Genomic DNA, 23,475 nt, shown 5'->3' on the forward strand with positions numbered 1-23,475 from the left:
TCGGAGATAATAAACATACTAGACCGTACGTAAAGAACTGAGAGAGAGAGAGAGAGAGAGAGAGAGAGAGAGAGAGAGAGAGAGAGAGAGCACCTGCAATCAATGCTTAACGTGATGAGGAGAGATTGCCTACGGTAACTGAGAGCAATCGAACTCAATCAAGAAGTAATTTAATACCTCGGATCGCTGCTGCAAACAGTCGTTTGAGTGATTAGGCTTAACTACGAAAGGCCATTCAATCAATTGGGTCATTTGACGGTGTAAATCGAAAGAGACGCTTCCAATCTCGACTCAGGAGAGATAAAGGGCTGTAATATCAACGGTTATGACCTTGTCGGCCGGGTAACTCGGATCAGAGGTAGGGGGAAAGGACTAATGAACGCGTTAATAATTGCATTAGGTTTTAGTCTTATAGACAATACGTCAAGCTGGGGGTGTCAGTATTCAGCAACACTTTTTCAATGTAGAAATCTGTTCTTTTGTGATTAAGCTGGCGTTGTGCCAGCACGGGCTCTTGCTCATAGCCCGTATGTCATTCAGTGATGTGAATGTGAAAGGTAGGAACATACATAGAGTTTTTCTTAATGGATATGAAAGTGATGGTGATAGTAAAAGAAGAAAGCGAGACTGCAACCTCTTTAAACCCTAAGGCACTTCTTCGTTGGATGAGTCGGTAGAGTTCTCGGCTAGCACTCTGCTATGCCCGAGTTCGAGTCTCCAGCCGGCCAATGAAGAATTAGAGGAATTTATTTCTGGTGATAGAAATTCATTTCTCGCTGTAATGTGGTTCGGATTCCACAATAAGCTGTGGGTCCCGTTGCTAGGTAACCAATTGGTTCTTAGCCACGTAAAATGAGTCTAATCCTTCGGGCCAGCCCTAAGAGAGCTGTTTATCAGCTCAGTGGTCTGGTTAAACTAAGGTATACCTTTTTTTTTTTTAAACCCTAAGGCACCCGTCAGTATGAGAATGATAGCAACGAATCCTGGAAAGTTGCAGATAGCCAGTAAGGAAATATGAAACAAGTAAAAAATGTGCCGAAGTTTCTTCGGGGGCAATCGAGGTTTTTGTACAGCCGCCATAGCGCATAATCAAGACCACCGAAACGAATCTATCTTTCGGTGGTCTCGGTATAATGCTGTACGAGCCGCGGCCCATGAAACTTTAACCAATGCCCGGTGGTGGCCCATCTAATATTGTTGCCAGAAGCACGATTATGGCTAAATTTAACCTTATATAAAATAAAAACTACTGAGGCTAGAGGGCTACAATTTTGTATGTTTGATGACAGGAGTGTGGATGATCAACATACCAATTTGCAGCCCTCTAGCCTCAGTAGTTGTTAAGATCTGAGGGTGGACAGAAAAAGTGCGGACAGAATAAAGTGCGGACGGACAGACAAAGCCGACACGATAGTTTTCTTTTACAGAAAGCTAAAAATTGATGTGTATGGTGTTACCTACAGCTTGCTCAACGATCAGCAAACTACTACTGTTATATAAAGTATCAAAAGAATCTAGATCAGCGTTAAGCAGCTTTTGAATCCATCGCGTAAATCTAAAACAGTGTTAAGTCCCCACTACTCCTGCTAAACCTTGTAATCTACGACAAAACACTGCTGAAAAAGGATTTTTCACCCCGAAAGCTCCCTTAAGGGTGTTGGTAATGAAACAGTAATTTGTCATTAAGGTAAGTCAAGGAGTTTATGTACCCGAGAGCATCGTGAGACGATGCAGTTAATTAATTTAATAAATTAAGTTAGCATCAGCTCCTTTTTATTAAATGAAAACCGCCTACAATACTTTTAGATAACCCTTGGTACTGACGTACTTTATATATATATTTTTTGAACTTTTTCCTGTATCCTGGAAATGTTTTGGTCGTTATCAAGTTATGTACATTGGCATCATGCATCATGCAGAAGGGTTAATCTAATGTCTCCGAAATCTGTCACCCGAGGATTAAGATATTATGGCCCGTAAGCCTCTCTCTCTCTCTCTCTCTCTCTCTCTCTCTCTCTCTCTCTCTCTCTCTCTCTCTCTCTCTCTCTCTCTCTCTCTCACTCACACACACACACACACACACACACACACACACACACACACACACACACATTTAGCGCAGAACGAGCTCTTCTTGTTCTTAAGTCTAGAAACCCATATTCTGACACTCATCGCTTTTGGTAAATTCCGAGCTGTTTAATAACTTAGAGCGATAACCCTAACAATTCAATAGAACATCCATAAGCCAATAATACAAATACAAATAATAATTCACACGGAGCCTTCCGATGTCTCTTTACGTAGGCAAATTACAAAGGGACAAAGCTACATCGCTACTGTGGACAAAATTTCCTCTGAAGCACAGTCTTCATTTTATGGCAACACGGTTTGCTAACATTTGTTTTCCCAGGCATAGGTCAGTTTACAAATGCAGCCGCCCTCGTAAGAAATTGTAGCCCATGGTTCATGTGGGCAATAACGTATAAGTCGCAGCAGACAGTGGTTCTAATGGGAAGGTCTCACCTTAGTAATGGTGTCCTTACAGGTCAGTTCCCAACGCTGCCTTCCAGTCACCCAACCCTCCTCCTGAACTATCACCATCACTATTTTGAAATGAAGTAAGACAGGACACGGGAAGTTCTCTATAGTACAGAGGTATGAAAATAAAAATAAATCCATTTTCATTCGTAAGAATAAACCATATTTTTTATACAAATTTCGTGCTCATCTAGATGTATTTTCTGCTTTTCTCCGCATAAATGGATTAGAGTCCAGTAATATAATCAATCTTGGGCGACTGAGAAGAAATAACGGATCTCTAATGTTATAATTTCGTGCTGATCATGCAAGCGATTGCATAGTTCAGGATCATATTTATTTAATACAGAAACATTATACGGATGAAGCGGTAAGATGCTTTCAACGCTAATATGGTTAATGCCAATTCTATGCCGTGATTCGGGGAATGAATTATAATTTGCGCTTAAATTTGGTGTTCGTATTAATATCTACTCATAACCCTCAACGCCACATTTCTGCGCCGATACTTAATAATAATAATAATAATAATAATAATAATAATAATAATAATAATAATAATAATTACGAAAGTGTTATATATTTGTTGTTAATTTAAACAAAGGTTTTAGGGAAACCGGTTCACAAGCTGATATACTAATTGCATTAATTCAGAATTCACCGAGTTCCGTTACGTTAGTAGCCTATGCTCGCTACACTCGTGGATTCGACAATTATTTCAGTGCCTTGTTTCTAACAAAATCTTTTAAAATTAACTAGAAATAATTGTTTCATCAAGAATAGAGCCTTGATGGCCAAGTCGGTTAGAACAGCAAGGTCTGTGGCGTGGGTTCAAATCCGCAGCCGACCGGTTAGAGAGGCGGACACTGCTATCCGTGTAGACACCCTGGGATTATGTACGTAATCAACGGATAGGTTTGCTCAAAAGCAAATGGGTATTACAGACTAATACACACAAACAAAGCCACTCAAACATCTAAAAACATAAAAGACACCTCACACGTCTCTACTGTCCACCTAATCGTGCAACGAGTCCACCTCTGCTGGGAGAACGGGTGCTGGTGACTGGTACAATACATGCACATACGCTACCGGGGTCTAAGCGATGACAGGCAGGGCAGCCGATCGAGACTACAAGAGTCTACCCCAAGGCCAATTCAAAGTCCTTCAAAAAGAAGGCATCGTGCTTACCCCATACGAATGGGAAAAAGTACGTTAAAAGAAGAGGATTGTTTCATCAAGAATAATCCTAACTGCTTAATTTGATCACTGGTTAATACTTTGGCCTAGGGACCATTCCGGTTTCCTCTTGGATCTAGCCTAGCCTATTTCATGTTACCACGGTACGCTCTCTCCCTCTCTCACTGCTATATACTAACCAGGACCTCTCCCCCTCTCACATTCGCATGCATGCATTCAAACAACAAAAAAAGTGCTTGTATTACGTTCGTGTGTATATATACAGGTTAATATGTGCAAGAAAACTGACGCAAGGACGGTGGTGGAAATGAAAAAACACAATTTTCCACAAGTTGTCAATTAAGAACAAATAAGAGAGAGAGAGAGAGAGAGAGAGAGAGAGAGAGAATTAAAACTAAGGAACTTTTATGAGATTCAAGAGACCAATTGGACTACCCAGTCAAACAATATTCATTGGAGGACTTGCAACGAGTTTTCAATTGAAAATAGTTAGCTAAGCCACCCGATCATGCAAGAAAATGAGGCTAGAACAAGCTAGCAGAGGGTTAATCCATGAACAAGTATCAGTTGTGGCTAATATTGGGCGAATAAATAAAAAAATATATATATATACTAAGGTTACTAATTATGGAGGTACTCGCAAGTTATTATTCGACTAGCCCATTTGGTTTTCTTTCTTAGAGACATAGAATTATTCTATTCAGATTTAATAAAATACTGAATTTTAAAACTAATTCCCTCATTATTTTTGCTAAATAAGGATTTTCTACAATCCTTTCTTTTTGAGTATTCAGTTAATGTGGTGTTTTTTGTTCACTATTTTTATTTTCTCGTCAATATGACTGTAGGCATTCTGCCCTTTCGGCATTTTGTCTAGGCAAACCCGTTTTTCGCCATTATGGCCGTCAACAATCTGACTTCCAGCAATCAGTCTGCACATGTACAAGTATTAACGAGTACTCGAGTAACTGCAGAAGCAGCATGCTGCCCAAATAAGTCGAGAGCAGCACAGAGAAGGAATTAAGGAACAAGAAGGAAAAAAATACGCTGAATAGGTAAATGCTGACTAACCAAAGTGTACCCAGAACAGCAACAATGAAAATGTACCCAGAAAGCGTTGCTACACTAAGGTGTTACTGGGGCTTTTTAGACTAGAAAATCCAACTATAAGAGTACAAACTCTAACTTCAGCTGTAATTGTGCGTGTGTGTGTGTGTGTATATATATATATATATATATATATATATATATATATATATATATATATATATATATATATATATATATATATATATATATATATATATATATCCCACCGTACTTCTTTTGCCCCTGGAAGGGAGTTGGCACTAGAGGATACAGCCTTCCTGCTACTTAGCAAACCTAGTTCCTCATTGGATGGGTCGATATCGAACTCGGCTAGCACTCTCCTAGGCCCGCGTTAGATTCTCCAGCCGGCCAATGAAGAATTATAGGGGAATTTATTTCTGGTGATACAAATTCATTTCTCGGTATAATGTGGTTCGGATTCCACAATAAGCTGTAGGTCCCGTTGCTAGGTAACCAATTGGTTCTTAGCCATGTAAAATAAGTCTAATCCTTCGGGCCAGCCCTAGGACAGCTGTTAAACAGCTCAGTGGTCTGTTTAAACTAAGGTATACTTAACTTAGCAAACCTATAGAATAAGGTTGCTAGGCCTATATACACTCTTTCTTAACCCCAGCAGACGCATTTACAGGCGGGTTTTCTTTGTACGTGGTAGGTCGAATATATCCCAGTTCGTCTCATCATAAGTGTAGACGTGTGCAGGACAGTGAAGTAGAATGCCACATGGAACAGAATATAGAATAAAATATTTCATTTAGGCTTAAGGCCAAGCGCTGGGACCTATGAGGTCATTCAGCGCTGAAACGGAAATTGAAGGTAAGGAGGTTTGAAAAGGGTAGCAGGAGGAAAACCTCGCAGCCGCACTGTGAAGCAATTGTTAGAGAGGGTGGAAAGTCAGATGTTAGAGATAATATGAACGGAGGTACAGTAAAAAGGAATGAAAGAGATTGCAGCTGGGGGCAGAAGGGACGTTGCCAAGACGCTTAAGTAATGCCTACAATGCACCACGTGAGATGCACTGACGGCACTAACCCCCTTACGGTGAATGCCACATGGAAGACATGTTGCCTCTTAATTTCAATGTAACTGATCAATGACCCTTAGTTAACATGAGTTATCAGCACCTGCAAATAATTCATGAAAGAATTTAACAACACGATACGCCCCGTAGGGGGACAGAGCCGTCAGTGCACCACACAGGGTGCACTGTAGGCATTACTAGAGGTTCTTTGCAGCGTCCCTTTGGCCCCTAGCTGCAACCCCTTTCATTCCTTTAACTGTACCTCCATTCATATTATCTTTCATCCATCTTGCTAGCCACCCTCTTCTAACAATTATTTCAGTGCAAATGCGAGGTTTTCCTCCTTTAACACCTTTCAAACTTACCTACTCTCAATTTCCTTTCCAGCGCTAAATGGCCTCATAGATCCCAGTGCTTGGCCTTTGGCCTAAACTGTATATTCCATTTCAACAGCACGATACCAAGTGAAGAACTCAGTGAACCTCTTTAAAGTGCACATCACACTTCCACCAGCCACACAACAGGCGTAAGTCCAAAGCCTCTACTTTTAACAGATTAAAGCAGCAACAAGGGGACGAAGGCTTCACACAATGACATAACGGGCTACACTTGAGAAAAATAAAACAGAAAAAGATGGAGTGGAATACGCGGAAACGGTAACTGGGACATAAAAGCATGACGGTACGAAGGTGGAACAAGGGAAAATTTACTATAATTAAATACCGTTAAGTGAGTCTTAATGGAGATCACAAGAATGATTTTCGAACCCTTAAACCCAAGGATATAGTTCAGGTGCCACTACAGTAACAAAGACATATATCGTGAGGTCTTTTATTTTCCAATTAGTATAAATTCGATTGGGAGCCATTCATAAACTCTGAAAGGATTCAACGGATACCTTAAGCTATAAATTTGCTAGTAATTGTTCTATATCCCAACAAAATGTCAAGTAGGAACTTGTCTACTATACACAAAAAAATATACCTTTTCTTCTCTCTCTCGCTGTCTCTGTCTCTCTCTCCCTCTAACATCCTTTATTAATTAAAATAAATCTTTATCAAAACCGACAAGCCTCACTCCTCCCTGACTAGAACTTTCCTCAATTAAAACTGTTTGGTCATAACTATCAAACAAGCCAGAGAGATGATCTACAGCTATAAACAATCATAGCTAGTTCCTGGGAAAAACATAGCTTAAAATAAAATCATGATCATAGATCAACACCCGATTGCTGACGATATATCATACAACAAATTAATGTTCCACTCTTCAATCGTTTAACCAGTACGTTCCTTGTTAGTGTGGATGGCATAGCTTCATTGTTGGCAATTACCAAAATGTTCGGTTTTTCTATCTACTTTCAGCATTTACTTCCGGACAGTCGATGCTGTGATTCCAATAACAAGTAATTAGGAACTTTACAATTGGAACATAGATATTTAAAAGTGAAATCTCCCGCTGGGTCAACAAGTCCAGACCTCAGCCTGTGGTGTAAGAAATAGGTTAGAGAGAGCAAAGAAAAATCATGTGCAGTAGTATTAAGTAGGCTTCTACAGAAAATCAGCCGAAAATGAACACATACCAGTATACATACGTGTATATATAATATATATATATATATATATATATATATATATATATATATATATATATATATATATATATATATATATATATATATATAATATAGCTTTTCCATTTATTGTATGGTCCCAGAATGTGCTATCCTCCAACTGTCAGTAAATTTGGGATCAGGCTGCTCAAGGTTCAAAGAATACCCAGAAGCTGCTAGCCCTATGACTTTCTCCACACTAGCTGCGATCCATTTGAGTCGACTAATTATAAAGTACATAATTCACTGCATTGTTCATTTTACAGGGGAAGAATGTGCGCGGAAGTGTCTCTAAATAATGAATGAATCTGACTCCCTTTTTCGTGGAAAATAAAAGGTTTCAACATATGTATGCACTCATACAGGTTATGTACTTCATATATCCAGTCATCACGAGAATTCCTACCTTACTTTAGCCTGTAAAAATCTTGCAATCACAACATTAAGTACACTAATATAAAAGTTCCATATCATTCAATATGGCAAACATATAATTTCAGTTAGCTAATGGCTAAATTAAAAAAAACTAGCTTAGGCCTAGCATTTTTTAAAATCAAGTATCAAACAACCTGCACAAGGATTTAAAATACGGGCCTAATTGAAAGGTGATAGCACAGTAAGATTTCAATACAGACTTATGATTATAAGCGAAGTATTGCGACTAGTCTCCAAAAGCCGTTAATTGTCCTACAACACCAAGAATTCAATGTAAGCCGACACATGGTTTAAAGTTGAAAAATTATTCATGACCTAATAATCTTACGTATGGACAAGGCAACATACTCTAACCAAACCGGTAAGGGAGAAGGAGGAGCTGGCTCGAGATAGCGTGGTGAATAAAGCTTGTTATAGCGTAGCAATAAGGCCTCTTCCACGTGGAGGTTCTTAACCACAAATGTTAGTAACAGGAAGATGAAAATAACTTATATCCTTTAAGTCTTGGGTAGAAGAAGCAGCCGGAAGGTGCACAACGGTCTCCCGTTTAAATACGTAAGCACAATGATGATATTTGGGTGTCCTAAATATAATTAATTGCTTGAATCAGCTACCGAAACTTGTTTCGCTGTATTTTTATTAATGCGTAGACATTATTATTATTATTATTATTATTATTATTATTATTATTATTATTATTATTATTATTATTATTATTATTATTATTATTATTATCGCAGGGACACATTCGCATGGAACCACTGAAAAGGCCACTGACTTGCTAGACACACTTTTTGTCTGAAACAATTTTCTTCTCTCTCTTTACTCGTTTTGCTACGGAAGTTTAGGTCCTGATCCATATGACTGTTTATAAATGCTTTATTATAAAAATAACAGCCGCAAGATAATTATATATATGATGCAAATGAAAATATATGAGAGTTAGCCATAGTCAAATAATTACTGTCAGGTCACTACTGTACATCCAATATGCATGTCGCACTCAGCTGTCTTATGACGGTCAGTTTGCGACGGTTTCACTTCGAACTGCAAACTTAGGATCTCTCTCCTTCCTCAGTTCCTAAAATATCCCTTCGCGAGGCGAACATAAAGCTTCCCCTGGGGTTACGTATCACTCCATGCCCAAACTATTAACGTTTTCTGTTTTATTCATGTCTAGATTGTTTGAAGGCAATATGCGGCTCGTTGCACTGATCTCTGCATAAAAATAAAAAATGCTACTGTGAGAAGAATTTTTTTTTACTCTGCTTCGCGAGGGGCTGTTTATTAGAATATATTTCTCCTTCCCACCCGAAAAAATGTTACACTCTTTGTTAGACGTTACCGCTCCCCAAAATCCATTCAACAGGACAGGAGTGACAAGAGATCATCGCCAGCAAGCTTTTCTTTGAATTCCTCGAAAACTCTCAGTCTACTGAATCAAAATGACACAAGTTTACTGGCATCTTTTTGTACCTTTCTGCCAAAGGCAGTATCATCTAGCCATGGCTGGTAGTGGAAATGCGTCACAATGTTCGGTGGAAAAATACCAAAAGGAAGCCAGTAAATGCGTCCGGTCGCCGTTTTGGGCGGAGGGCTTTGAGCAACGGTTGAAAACTGCTATGAATAAAAAATAGAGCTAACCCCTTGCACGCACCACATTGAAGTTGAATGAACCAGGGCCCATACTGCAACGAAGCCGGCTTAATCTAAACTAAACCAACCCTTAACTTTTGATTTGTCTAAGTGGTGTTATAATAATAGGCCTACTAATATGGCATCCGTTCACTTTAGATTTAGCTAAGTGGTGTTATTATAATAATACGCCTACTAACATGGACACCGACTACAGAAAGTGCCCTCGGTAAATAATCTTTCGATATTGCTATAAGCTCGACCAACATTTTGTATAATGTTAGGCCGATGTTATACACCACTAATCTACGCCCATGATGATACTTGGATCCAGTCCTTACGTGTTTTACCTATTAAAAACAGTTCTTTGCATATATAAAAACAAGACAGCTTCTGTAACCTTAATCACACCTCCAGGATTGCAAACAACCTCGTTTTTTTTCACTAAAAACAAGATGGCACTACTAGGCCTAAGTCCAGTCACAAGACACCGATCACTGGTTAACTTAACCTAGGTTAGTCTTCTAACAGCCATTTAGATATACTTTCAAAACGTATTGTCTAGGAAGATGCACCAATATGAGTCCGTGTAGGTGCAGCTACAGAGTGATATGGATCAAATCGTCCTCGGTTGAGTGAGAACTGTCAAACATTATATGGTATCCGTGTAACAACTTGCTATTCATGTTTGAGCCTCTGCATTGTCTCAGAAACGAATAGTTACAGTTAACTTAAAATTGAGATAAATATTCTTTAAACGCCCTCACAAAACTTACCTGTCATATCTAGTTTCCCCTATGCGGAAACAGTATAACCACTTGGCCTAATCAATTGACACAAGCGTTCCCGGCCGCAAAAGCTATTCCAAATGATTCCCCGCCTATGCTAAACGCAGCTTCAAGTACAAGTCTCATTTTTTAATGAAAAAGCATGACTTATATATGAATTTGCACTAAACATAAAATTTTACCTTTCGACGAAGTGGCTTTCACGCGCAGACCACCTTACTCATGTAAATAACTACACCGTACCAAAGTACCATCTTCGCAAATTTCACAGTACACCTGCTAAACGACCACCGAGTCTACTGAAACTTGGGATTTTGGGAATCAGTCTAAACACTATAATTACTTCAAACTGCTTACACATATTATAACACATTATCATCGTTAATTTTACAATTATGTAGTCATTTTCGTGAATTGTTATAAGATAAAGTGTAAACCTTTGCAAATTATATTTATATCCATTAACAATAATTAATGATAGATTTTACGAGCCACTATGACGTCATGAACTGATTCTACCATAGTTTTTTCGTACTGCTGTGGTATAATCTGGATATATTTAGTAATACAATACACTTAATATATACCGATAAGTATATTTGTTTATCATTCTAAACGTTGCGCTTCAGAGACAGTTGTTACTTTCCAAAGATATGGCTAAAACACACGCCATAGGCCTAGTTTGTTTCTCAGTCTGAAAATGGTTTCAGACTATCAAAGTTTTTTTAAGGAACATTTTCTTTTCCAGATTATGATGTATAAAGTAACGTTAATATTTAATGTTAAGCCACAATTCCATTGAGTTGATTTATTCTGTATTGATATCAGTTGCCGGAAGGTATTGTAAAGCCTTTCTTCCTCACTCTGTGTGTGAACTAATATGCGGATTTTGGTAGCAAGGTGACGGCATGCGCTTCTTCTCTTGCGCCACCATTAGTGTATATCATTAGTCATTAAATTCGTACGTTGAGCTTCTCCGTCCAAATTATAGGAATAGGCGCCATGCATCAATACCATTCCTTTTGTTATCACCTGCAACAAAAATGAATAAGCAAACAATCATTGACGATAACAAGGTTCCTCAAACCTCGACTGTCCTATTCTCGTTTATTGCTTGTTGGAGTTGGCATCATGTCTGCAAGTATTCTTACTCTTCAAAGCAATTGTAATCCTTTACTCCACCTGTCTTTTCAAGGAACCTCTCTTACACAGTTTTCCCCCTATTTACATGTACGTCTTTCACTCTTGCCTTCTTGACGACCCAGCCACCCTCCTGCATTCCTGCTACTCCTATACAGGATCAAATCATCTGTCTAGTAACTGCAAACAAATACATTCTTTGTTATCAGTTTCCCATTTCCTCAATTCACCACTGCATATAATCCTCTGCCCACCATTCCAAATCACCACACTTTCCTGCCGATTCCATGAGCCCACCTTGTAAATTTACATGGACTTGTATGCACCTTCAAAATCAGTAGTCACCTTGAACCACCACCCTTCATGCTCCCCAAACCCAGCAAAGCACAGATTCAAGCTCTTCGTAAAACACTCCTGTCATCATCATCAGATAAACTCTTTACGGGGTTAGGCATTATATGACTTATTGCCATTCTTCTCTGTCCTATGGCCACTCTTCCTGAACTCCCATCAAGCTTAGGTCTTCATCCATCCCCTTTCTTCATTATTTCCTGGGTCTCCCTACAGGTCTTTGTCCAGCCACTTCCGTGTATACTGGTTTTTTTACCACTTGTTCCTCATCCCTTCCTATCAAATGTCCAAACCATCTTTATTTATCTTTGAGATTTGTATTTTTCTGGTCACATGATACTGCATCTCTCCACCAACTCATTCCTAGTATGGCCTTCAACTGTATTCTGGCAACGAGTCTTAACATTCTAAGGTCATGCAATTTAAAATCTCGAGTTTCCTTCAGTGTCCATGTTCTATTACATGGGGTTGCACAGGCCTTATGTACCCATCTTAAGTCTTTGCCCTCCCTATAAATGGGACATCGTTTACCAGCAGTCTAGCTCTTGCTCTCTTTCCAAGTTATTGATGATATAGCAACCCTGGTCCATTATACACAATTGCTATCATCTTTTCTACTGATACACTCAATCTTTCTCATGCAATCCTCGTACAAAAAATTTTGTACTCTCTCGCTCATCCCCAGTGTTTCCTGGGTACTATGAGTGCTGAGCATTCCTAGCTCTGCAATTTCAGCTACTCCTTTGTCTGTATAATTTTTAATTTTGTACAAAAATTAGCCCAAAAATGGTCACAAACTGGACTTACTTTGAATTGTTACCCAGTCCCACTCAGATGATAAAATTTTCAGTTTATTAACCCTTCTGTTATAGTTCTGAACACTTCTACTTTAATGATTTTCATGTAAAGGATGTGAGAGAATGCCAACCAAAATGAAAAAATCACTAATATACCACTACGAGTAGTCGAATTAAATATGACTTTATTAATTTTATTAATTATTTCTCTTTGTAATTTAGGAATACTTTATGCAAAGCAATGTAACTCAAAAGTATAGTAATTATTCATCATAATTGGATGCTAGCAATTTATCATGAAATTTATTCACAAACACATAAAAATCTTGTAAAATATAAAAATCAAAATTCTGATACAAAGAGCAAGTTTACATCCTTATTCAGTTTCTTTTCCATCTCAAAGAAAATTTCACTGGATGAAAGAACTAACTGTAAAGGACAAAATAAGCATGACCACAGCAATCCCATAAGCACGTTGCTCAACATAAAAAAAAAAAAAAAACAGGTCCAGTCTTTGTGTTTTACCCCAATGTAAAATTAGGTGTTTATAAACTTCCAACATGAAAGCAGGTTACTAGGCACTTGCCCAACCATGAACTAAACACTGGCTGCTCACTAAAACATATGAAAAAAGTTACAAGGTGCCAGCTTATAATATGATGGAATATAAGGGTTATATTTCAAGAATAAAATACTGTAATGAATCATTAAAACTTTAAACAATTACTGTTGATGGTATGAATTCAGATCGTTATTCTTGTTTTATAAGAAAACTGAGTGAGTAGAAAACAAATTAAAGATGACTTTTTCTTAAGATAAAATGAAAACAGTAGGGAGCAAAGCCAATTAGGGTTCAGGAAGACACTGACCTGCCTTAAGCTGAAATCTATGGTGCACTTGTAACCATCATGGTCAGACCAAGATGGTTTACGGATGACCTACAAGTGCTGATATTACTTATTAAAGCTCTTTTAGATTTTTCTCTCCTTTGGGGGGGGGAGACTATTTAAACAAGCCAAACAACTGTATGGTAAAAAATACTACTACTACTACTACTACACTACTAACACTGGAATTTATAATAACTGTAATATTTAAGGATTAAGCCAGAGTTCATAATACCTTAAGAACATCCGGAAATTGAATACACTGAGCCAAAGATTAAACAGAATAAAGAATAAATTATAATCAATAGTAAGCAGTGAACCCAGAAGCACTTTGTGGAATTGTAATTATTTACTGAAAGTGTAATACAGTATTCAAGGTTTTACATTTCTCAAAATATAAAGGTGAAAAACGAATGGTGATCATTCTTTCACATTTCACAATCTTTTGGTGAAAGTGCTATAGCTCATAATGTTCTGTACATTTGTTTAATATGTCATCAGCAAAGAATTTTAAAAACTCAAAAGTTCATGGCAAAAACCACTGTTTTCTATTTTTGGATATTTGGTTATTTAAAGATTAAGATATTCTTCAAAAAATATTTCTAAAGCAAAGAATAAAAAATCAATAAAATTCTGGCTTGAAGCAAGCAACTACCAGAGATGCTAAGCTTAATATAAAAAGGTAAGACAGTAGAGTATAAAATCATACTACAAACAGCTTCTTACCACAAATTTTACAAGAAATTTTTTCAGTTTCAACAAAACCATCATGAACATACTTTCACTTCTTTCAGAGAGGAGAAATTGAAGTTCTATATCCTTTGTAATCCTTTACTTGAGGCTACTACAACAGTCTTGAGATGAATAACACAACTATAACCAAATGAATGATTTATAGCATTATTTTTTATTGCACCCAGCAAAAGGTATCATTTATACACTATATACACTACAAGGAATGTTATCAAACAGCCAAAATGAAAATAGGAGCTTGGAAATATTATGTTTTGATTTACTAGAAAAAGTGCAAGTAATTTGGATATCTAAAAGCACTTCAGAAACTTAAGAGAACATCACCGAAAAATCTGACCATTATACCAAAAGGCAATACAGTACTTATGTACTTACCATTTTGCCAGCTAACTTTCCAATATATTTAAAAAACTGGATACAGTGTTCAAATTACATTTAGAAAAGAAGTGAGTTGTATCTAAATTCTAGGTTGCAATTAGTTTATAAGATATTGACCCTGTCAGATTTTGATTGATCATAAAAGTTGCCTGTGCCAAGTGAACCTCACAATTTTGCTGTCTTTTAAGCAATAATTTACCCAGAGGGACTATTATAAAGTTATTTACAAAAAAATTTGTATTTACTAGGCCTTCTCCAAGCAAAGTGTGTGCATCACATACGGGATGCTGTACGTATACCCGATGTAATTTTAATAGTTTTTTTACAGATGTTGTACATTCATGTCATAGGAATCAGCAGTGGTTGAGGATAAGATGATGTAATTTTAATTCATCAGAATCTGAAAGGGTTAACTGGGATATATGAATCAAATGTCAAAAGCTTCAGATCCAATAGCACCATAAAGCAAAAAACATGACAGTGCAAAAAGACATTCTTTACTAACAGTCACTAAAGTGCCTTTTGAATCTGATTTAGAATAAACCCAACATTAAAAAACCTTCTACAGAGCAGTGCAAATGTAATTGTAAAGTTTTGGGCTTAATTTTTTTAATGGTAACTTAAAAAATGAAACATTTATCAAAATTTGGTTAGCTATATCTGGCTACAGCATGGCTTTTATGTATGCAATTTAAATCTTAACTTAATGAATCATTATCATTTAATAAAAAAAATCTAAGTCACACAAAATCCAGACTGATGCAAAGTCAAAATACCAATAACGTAATAAACCCATAGGGTATCCTCCCACCATAAAGTTAATTCTAACAAAAAAGATTAGAAAGGAAGTGAACACTTGTTATCTCAAGTATTTTTCATGCAATGAATACCATACAAGATACCTGTACATATGAAAGGATGACTAATGTATTGCAGTGATGAGCAAAATACTTCTTAAAACACTGCACACTTTTCAGTCCTTCCCTTCAATTAAAATTTTCACACAGTAATTGCATGGACCAATATGAATGTTGGTACAGTATACATGATTGTTAGTCCGCATATATATTGTCAATGTAAACAAAATGTCACTTTAGATCTAGTGAATGAAGTGTTCTCATTCCTGACCAAAAAAAAAAAAAAGCCTGACTCGATATAATACAGAGTTAAATCGCAACCTAGATATTTCATTCACTCAAATTTGGTGTTTTTATCATGAATGACAGTAAAAGTTGTGAACTCAGATTAGTAGGTACCAATTCCTATTACAGTATACTGATTTCTTGCATGGTTTACAGATAGCTGTCCTTAAGGAATCTTCACCTAAGACAAAAATAAATATCCTTGTCTGTTGAGGCAATTATTTCACAATTTTGTCCAAAGAATTATTACATAATTTTCTTTACAAGCAAAGACGGGTGACATTTGCGAGAGAAACAGCGAAACGCAAAAACAAGATAAACACTGGAACAAAAAAACATTCTCCATGTTTTTGCAAGGTAAAAGTGGCCAGATTACAATAGAAACTTGGCTACTTCTAAATTCATTTGATAATACTGATATGAATGTGTCATGAGTCTTAAATGGAATGCAAATTGTCAATACTCCAAGAAAATTAGAAAAGACAACAACTGAAGAAATAAGCACAAAGCTTTTCTATGGAAGCCATGTACCAAATATCATTTCTGCTCAGTATCCACTCTGGCATATTTTGAATATAAGGAACATGCAAGTATTTTTCAGTCATTTTATTGAGGTTGGAAGTACTCAGAAAATGGTATCCCTAAGAATATCTGTAATGATAAAATTAGCATTTGATAACAAGATCTTTGCACTAATCTCAAAAGCTCTGTGAACAACCATACACAGGAGGAGTATAATGAAATGATTAATGCAACTACTAATCGAGCTTTAAGGATACTGAAAGTTGCTACCTACTGACTGCTCTGCATCGGTACAGTATAGCGTTCCATACAAACTTTCTAGCTTGCTAAAGACTACATTCAAATGCTTTGAATAGCCAAAATATTATATTCTTAAAAGACAAAAGAAGTTTTTCCACATAAACCAACTAATCGTAAGCTGTCTATGCACATATTCGAGTCCAGAGAGGTAGTGAGATTCAATGGGACGGGTGTTCTGCACTTAGCTTAGGATTGACGTTTTTGAATGAAAAACTCGTGTTATAAAAGTTTGCCTCATTACAAACCCATGAATCAAAAATATGCTTGAACAGCACTTTAGGTGGGTGGCTAGGATGCTGAATACCCGAATATTTACCTATGCCTGTAGGTCCCAGTGAACTTAGCGACTGTAAGAAGACCAGACAGTCTCCAGTAGCTTATGGGTTGGTAAAAGGTATGTTCAAAAATGTATGAAATGTTAATTCTGGGTGCTTGAATCAGGCAAGTCTTTCAGAACTGGAATAGTAAAACACTGACAATAAGTATGAGATGTACTGTAGTTACAAATAAGCTTATGTGTCTCAACAGTGCTATCAATGATCATTGATGATGAGATTAAAATTGATTAAAAATGGCTTGCCACCCTGTATATCCATCTCTGTTAAAAAGTAAGAATAAAGAAAAGACTAAGTTTTTAGCTTCTTCCTTTGTTCCATGACTACCCCTGAACCTGGTCCTACTGTCCTCCAAAAAATAGTCAAATTAGCTGGTGATGGCTGACCACCTCTGTTAAAAAGTAAGAAGAGAGAGAGAGAGAGAGAGAGAGAGAGAGAGAGTGTGTGTGTGTGTGTGTGTGTGTGTGTGTGTGTGTGTGTGTCACACTAGAGTGCTGTGAACTTCTTTTTAGATGTTACAATTGTTTTCACTATTTCAATTGTCTGTTCAATCATTTACACAATGCAATGTACATGTGATAATACTTATAACTTTGGCTTGACTTATCCAATCAAGTTTTAACAACTTGCATTGTAAACAAAATGTAATAGTCTGCTGGACTGATAAAAACTGATTTTTATATGCAAACTCTATAGGCTTGACCTGGGTTTCAAAAGTCCTTTTGTATTCTGAGAATGTTTGAAAGCTACATTTATTTTTAAAAATATCTACTACTGTACAGTGCATCTGACACTTAGTGGTATCTTAAATATTCTCTTGACATCAGTCAAATGTAAAACAACCTAAACAGATCACCTATCAAGCTGATATCATTATTAAAAAGTAGTTTAACAAACCACTGAATTACATTACAGGCGATCCTTGGGTTATGACAGAGATACATTCCTAACGATATGTCGTAACCTGATTTTTGACATAAGTTGGAACTCACCTAAATAAGCACCTATGTCACCAACCTTGCTAACACAGTAGTAAAGTCATAATCTAGGACATCAAAACACAACATTCCTATGACACATATGGACTAAGAAAAACATATGAAGGACATAAATGTAAAATACAGTACAGTACTGTAATGTGAATTAATATAAATAATGAAATGAAACTGTAAAAACAGAGCAAGAATTATTTAATCATTTATGGGGACCACATCGTAACCTCGAAATGTCATGTGTTGAGACTGTTGTAACCCGAGGATCGCCTGTATTGGACCCTTACAGGGCTTGCCTAAATGACTTGTCCTTAGATGACAGATGAAAATTGAAGTAAGGCAAAGTTAAAGAAGCTGGATAACTAGGTAGGAAGAGACCAGTAGGGATACATAAAAAATAAGAGGCACAAAATAATGCAACTGGGGCCTGAAAGGATTAGTATTGTCTACAATTAGTATTGTCTACAGTGTGACAGACAAGGCTCACTACAAGGGATATCCACTGCACAGTATTTAGTATATTTATATGTTGTTTCTTTGGACTTTTGAACAGTGAATAGACCTGGTTTAATGAAAAACTTTCCCTATAAATATTTTTTTATCTATTAGCTGAATATCAAATGACAAAGCATGCAGATACGTATAAGAAATCAATGCCAAACATTAGATAAAGGATAAATAAGCAGCTTATTAAGCGCTACTAAAAATGCACCCATCTAATTTGGTTTAATGCATCTAACGCAACTATAACTCTGTGCAAAAGACAAAGAACAGTGCATCACCCCTATGATACCTTATACCAAACACAACTTTACATTTAATTATTCACATATAGCATTGTCTGAGTTTCTCCTTGAACAAGAGAACTATAGTACAGTATTTTTAAAAATTTTCAGGGTTTTGCACAAGCTTCTACCTACAAACAGCAGAGAAAGAAAGCAAATCGCAACTGACACTACAGACACTTACGTATGAGATGAGAGTATGATAGCACTCGTCATTTTTCTGAGATCACATGAACTGTCTCCAACATTATATAACCGGATTTCATATAAAACATGGGTTTGCATATCTGCACAACAATGGGAAGACATTTTTAATACCTTTGTTTTGTTCTTGAGCAATCAATACTCTCATGATAATTTCACCAAAAACAGGAGTGAAACAAACAGCAATAAAGCAAAAAGATACTTATACTGTACTGTACTCAGTTAAATATCCAAAACCAAAGCCTTTGGGCCGTCCCTATGAAACTGAACTAGTTTACCTCAGTGGTCTGGTCAAACTATTTAATTATATAAATAAAGCTAAGGATGAGTGGAGGGTGGCAATACCATAGTGCATGCCGGGTTAACACAAGAGTAAGATTATCAAATTGAGGAAAATAATGGAAAAAAACATGGGCATTCATTATAGTTGACAATAGTGGAAAAAAAATTCCATAATTATTACATAAACAATATTAATATTATTATCCTTATTATAGTGTAGTTTACAGACATCACAGAGTCACTCTTCTAGGTTCTCATCAAAATCACCCATGGGATTTGATTTAGGACTACAGGCAAACACTGGAGTAAAAGAACATTGGAAAAGTTTAAAGCTAGGTTGGAAAAGACCAGAAGGAGCAGATCAAAAGTGATAAGTAAAAAGCAATGAATCTCACACCAAAGTGGTGCTGCAAAGTCCCTTCAGTATGATCTACAGTGTGCCATCCAAGGAACACTGCAAACATGATGCGACAGAATTGAATGGATAAAAAGACATTAAACAAAACCACATGTCCACACTTCAACAGAAGCATGTCTTATTAGGAGCGAGTCCAGCAAAGGAATGGAGAGTTGTCACTAACATCTTCTCTGCAGTAGCTCATTTTGACTCTGCAGCCGATACTGGTATCCACCAGAATTTGAAATCTACTTTCTGTGTCATCAGAGAAAAACAAAATCTAAACATGCCTGAAGTTTGAAGAACTTTAAGAGCATGTACTTCATGGATATCACTCACATCTACTTACATCAGCAACTGAGAATTTGAAAGCTACTCCCTTATTGTAGCTTGCTGAGGAATTCCATAAAAAATTCATTCAAAATAATAATGAAACGTATACATTCACAAGAGTGTAAGGGTACATTTTTCCAGAAAACTTCATGAAATTCAAATTGAGAATGTTACAATGACGACTTCTCAGACACATTTTACAACAACTGTGGGTCCTAAAGGCACCTTCTGTGTTTCTAGAGCATAGAGCTAGGGCTAACTAAAATTGAATCCTCAAGAGAGTTGTATATTCCTCTCACTCAACATTTCTCCAGCTTTTTAAGGTTGGATAAAAAATTTACTAAATCATTACAATTGTATGGTTAAATTATTTAATGAAAACATTATAATGCATTTGTAAATTATTTTAAAATGTAATAAATGCTTATAAATATAAAAATATGTTGAGATAAACTGATTACTATTAAAAACACTATTCTTCTCAATAGAATTTGATTCACAAGTCAATACATGCACCACTCAAAAATACCACTAAGCACCTTGTACATGCACCAATTCACTACAACTGTAATACATTTGTAAGTTTATAAAATGATAAAAACCAAAAGAAATGAAAAAATCAGCAAAAATATTGTATACCGTACTGTCAATAAAAACTTGAAAAAAGGAGTAAATTTAACTAAGAATTTTATTTAGTCTTACTTCTGTGACTTAACTAATACATGTAAAGTACAGTTGTTAATCTAATCAATGAGTTATTCCTAGACTCACTAGGATGGCCCAATGGATCTGTTCTTAAGTGTTGGATGAAAATTGGGGTAATAGGGAGTTCAAAAGCTGGACAGCCAGGCAGGCAGAGACCAAAGCGAACAGATGTGAATGAGAAGACAAAAGAGCAAGGCAACTGAGGAATGAGACATTACATAGGACATACAGTATATGATTGAGTAAAGTGTTCTGGCGCTACTGAAATGACTGCAAGAGGAATTACAATACAGTAATCAAGAACTGACCCAGTTTAACCAACCAAACCTTTCTAACTGAAGATTTTATGTGTTCCTGAATAAATAAATTTAAAAAAATGAAAAATGGGATAAAAATTTTAAAAAATGAAAAATGGGAAGTCCAAAATACCATTTGCCCAAGAATGCATGGGACATCAATCGTTTCAAACTAACATCTATGTACTTCACTTTTATATTGACTAATCAACTTTAATAAAATTGGAGAATGAAAGTTAAAAATCACTAATAAAGCACTAAAAAGTTATGGGGACTGGATGACTGACTTCATCAATTCATTCATGAAATGATGGAAATGCAAGTCCTGTGCAGTACCATATATGTAATTTATACATTGCCACAATGATCACTTCCATATTATAAAACATATTAAGATTCAGATACCTTAAATGAAAATGCACCAACAATAACATTTATTACTGAATAAATGTAAGGTTAGATTCCTTGGAGGTACAAAGGTACCCTTGTGAAAAATTAACCTTTGAGAAAGGGCATTGCACATATTCCTCTGGTACCAGTCCAGCAAGAATGTAGTAAAGAACTATCTCACACCTCTACTTTTAATATGTTAATTTATGTGGGACAAATGAAGTATTCCAATAGGGAGTTATAAAGCTGCAACTGTCAAGGTGAAAAGTTGAAAATGTACCTGTTTCTGGATTTCTTTTTACTTTTATTTATTTATTTATTTATTTATTTATTTATTTATTTATTTATTTATTTATTTATTTATTTATCTATTTATTTATTTATTTATTTTATTTATTTATTTATTTATTTATTTATTTATTTATTTATTTATTTACTTACTTATTCTGAGGATATGGCACAGGAATACTTTAACTAACCAAACTGTGTACTTTTTTAAGGGGTGTCTCTTTTAGAACTAATATTCTTTTACTAGTTACCACATCTTTATATAACAGACTGGTCTAAGATTTTGTAGAAATGTATATTTAAACATTTATTTAAGTTACAAATGCAAAAGAAGAAACATAAAGAATAGAAATTTTTCTTAAATGCACAAAATGTCTTGCACAAAACAGCTGCAAGCAGTTCATTATAATGAACATTTATCCTGAGATAGATATACTTCTTAAACAATTCTATTGAGATTACAAAGTAGAAATGATATATTGAATTTCAGACAGTCAACCTGTACTGATTTACACCAGAAAATGGCAAGAGAGGGCTAAAAACAAAAATGTGTGTGAACAGCAAAAATGAGTAATACAGGGCATAAATAATATATATACATTTTAAGTAATTTTTACACTAGCACTTACCTTTATTATTTGTCTTGCAGAAGCATTGCTCCTGGGAAATAGTGAAATTCTTCAATGGTCCTTCTACCATACTAACTTAATAGAACATGCTTGCCATGCGAACTGCATATATTAAATCAAATATCTCACATTTTAGTTTTCAAAACATCCTAATCGCATAAACACACAGTAAGATTAATGATATCCAGCAAACCTAAATACAAAAAGAGATCAGCACTAAAGTAAATTAAACCTCTGAAAGACATAATAAAACATCTACATAATATATAAATAAATTTCCCATCTGCTATAACTAAAAATACATTCAAATATATTTTTGACATGGGAAAATTTCTGTCTAGTATCATTCAATAAATATCTTTAAAAATATGCTTTAATGTACCCACTTACACAAAACTGAAAAAAACAATAACAATTTGAGACAAAATTGCAGAGTACTCTTCACTGTATTGTGGAGATGCAATGAACGAGGTGTAAAGTACATTGCCTGCAATAAAGAATACACTATAGGATAATTTATATGAATTCTACTGCACTTTTCTATGTATCTTCCTGAGTGTGACCATTGTAAGCATCATCAAGAACAACCTGTGATTTCCCAAAAGCACAACAAGACACTGGTGGATCCTGCAGCATCTCTTCATCAGCTGCTGGCTCGGGAATGTCTTGTGCCTGAAGCAGTTCCTCATCTTTCCTCCTTCCACCTCTCATTTTCTCATACCAGCCACTCATTCTCTGCTTTACAATATTCCATCTGGAGTCACTAGGTTCTGGTTCATCATCATTGGCATCTTGAGTCAAGGTCCTTGCGTGGCGTAAACTTTCATAGCCAGACTCAGCAGGGTTGTGCTCCAAGCAGGTGATGCGCTTCCATAACAGTCTAAATGAATAATTTAGCCTTAATTTCCAAGTTGGGTGGTCTTCTATACCTACACCACCTGGATCAGGATCCATAGGTAAACAAGAGAATATCTTATCGAACACAAAATTGAAAGCTTTTTTCGTAGCAATCCATGAGGCCTGATTCGGAGGGTAAAAGGGAGGGCCAGAGCGATCTCTATACAACTGGTATGCCATTCCTGCCCCAAACAGAAAAATCCATAGGCACAGTAATATAATATCTGAAATGGAAAAATTGAACAATATGAATACTGTAAGACAAAACACTAGGATTCTCTGGAAAAACTACGAACTTAAAAATGATGTTTTTACACTAAATAAACATTTTCATAC

General features: G+C 36.0%; 1 protein-coding gene across 1 annotated transcript in view; it reads right to left on the reverse strand.

Moving 5' to 3' along the window:
- Window positions 1-14,331: 14,331 nt before the first annotated feature.
- LOC136828386 (transmembrane 7 superfamily member 3-like) overlaps window positions 14,332-23,475 on the reverse strand; it is a 66,976-nt gene continuing 57,832 nt past the window's right edge. Inside the window, exons 10-11 of the mRNA XM_067086388.1 lie at window positions 17,473-23,363; window positions 14,332-17,232 (exon numbers count right to left, since the gene is read on the reverse strand). Coding sequence (XP_066942489.1) covers window positions 22,783-23,363 — 581 coding nt within the window. The 3' untranslated portion in view covers window positions 14,332-17,232; window positions 17,473-22,782. The remainder of the gene's footprint in view (window positions 17,233-17,472; window positions 23,364-23,475) is intronic.

Source organism: Macrobrachium rosenbergii, chromosome 42 (genome assembly GCF_040412425.1).
Source record: "Macrobrachium rosenbergii isolate ZJJX-2024 chromosome 42, ASM4041242v1, whole genome shotgun sequence".
NCBI lineage: Eukaryota > Metazoa > Arthropoda > Malacostraca > Decapoda > Palaemonidae > Macrobrachium > Macrobrachium rosenbergii.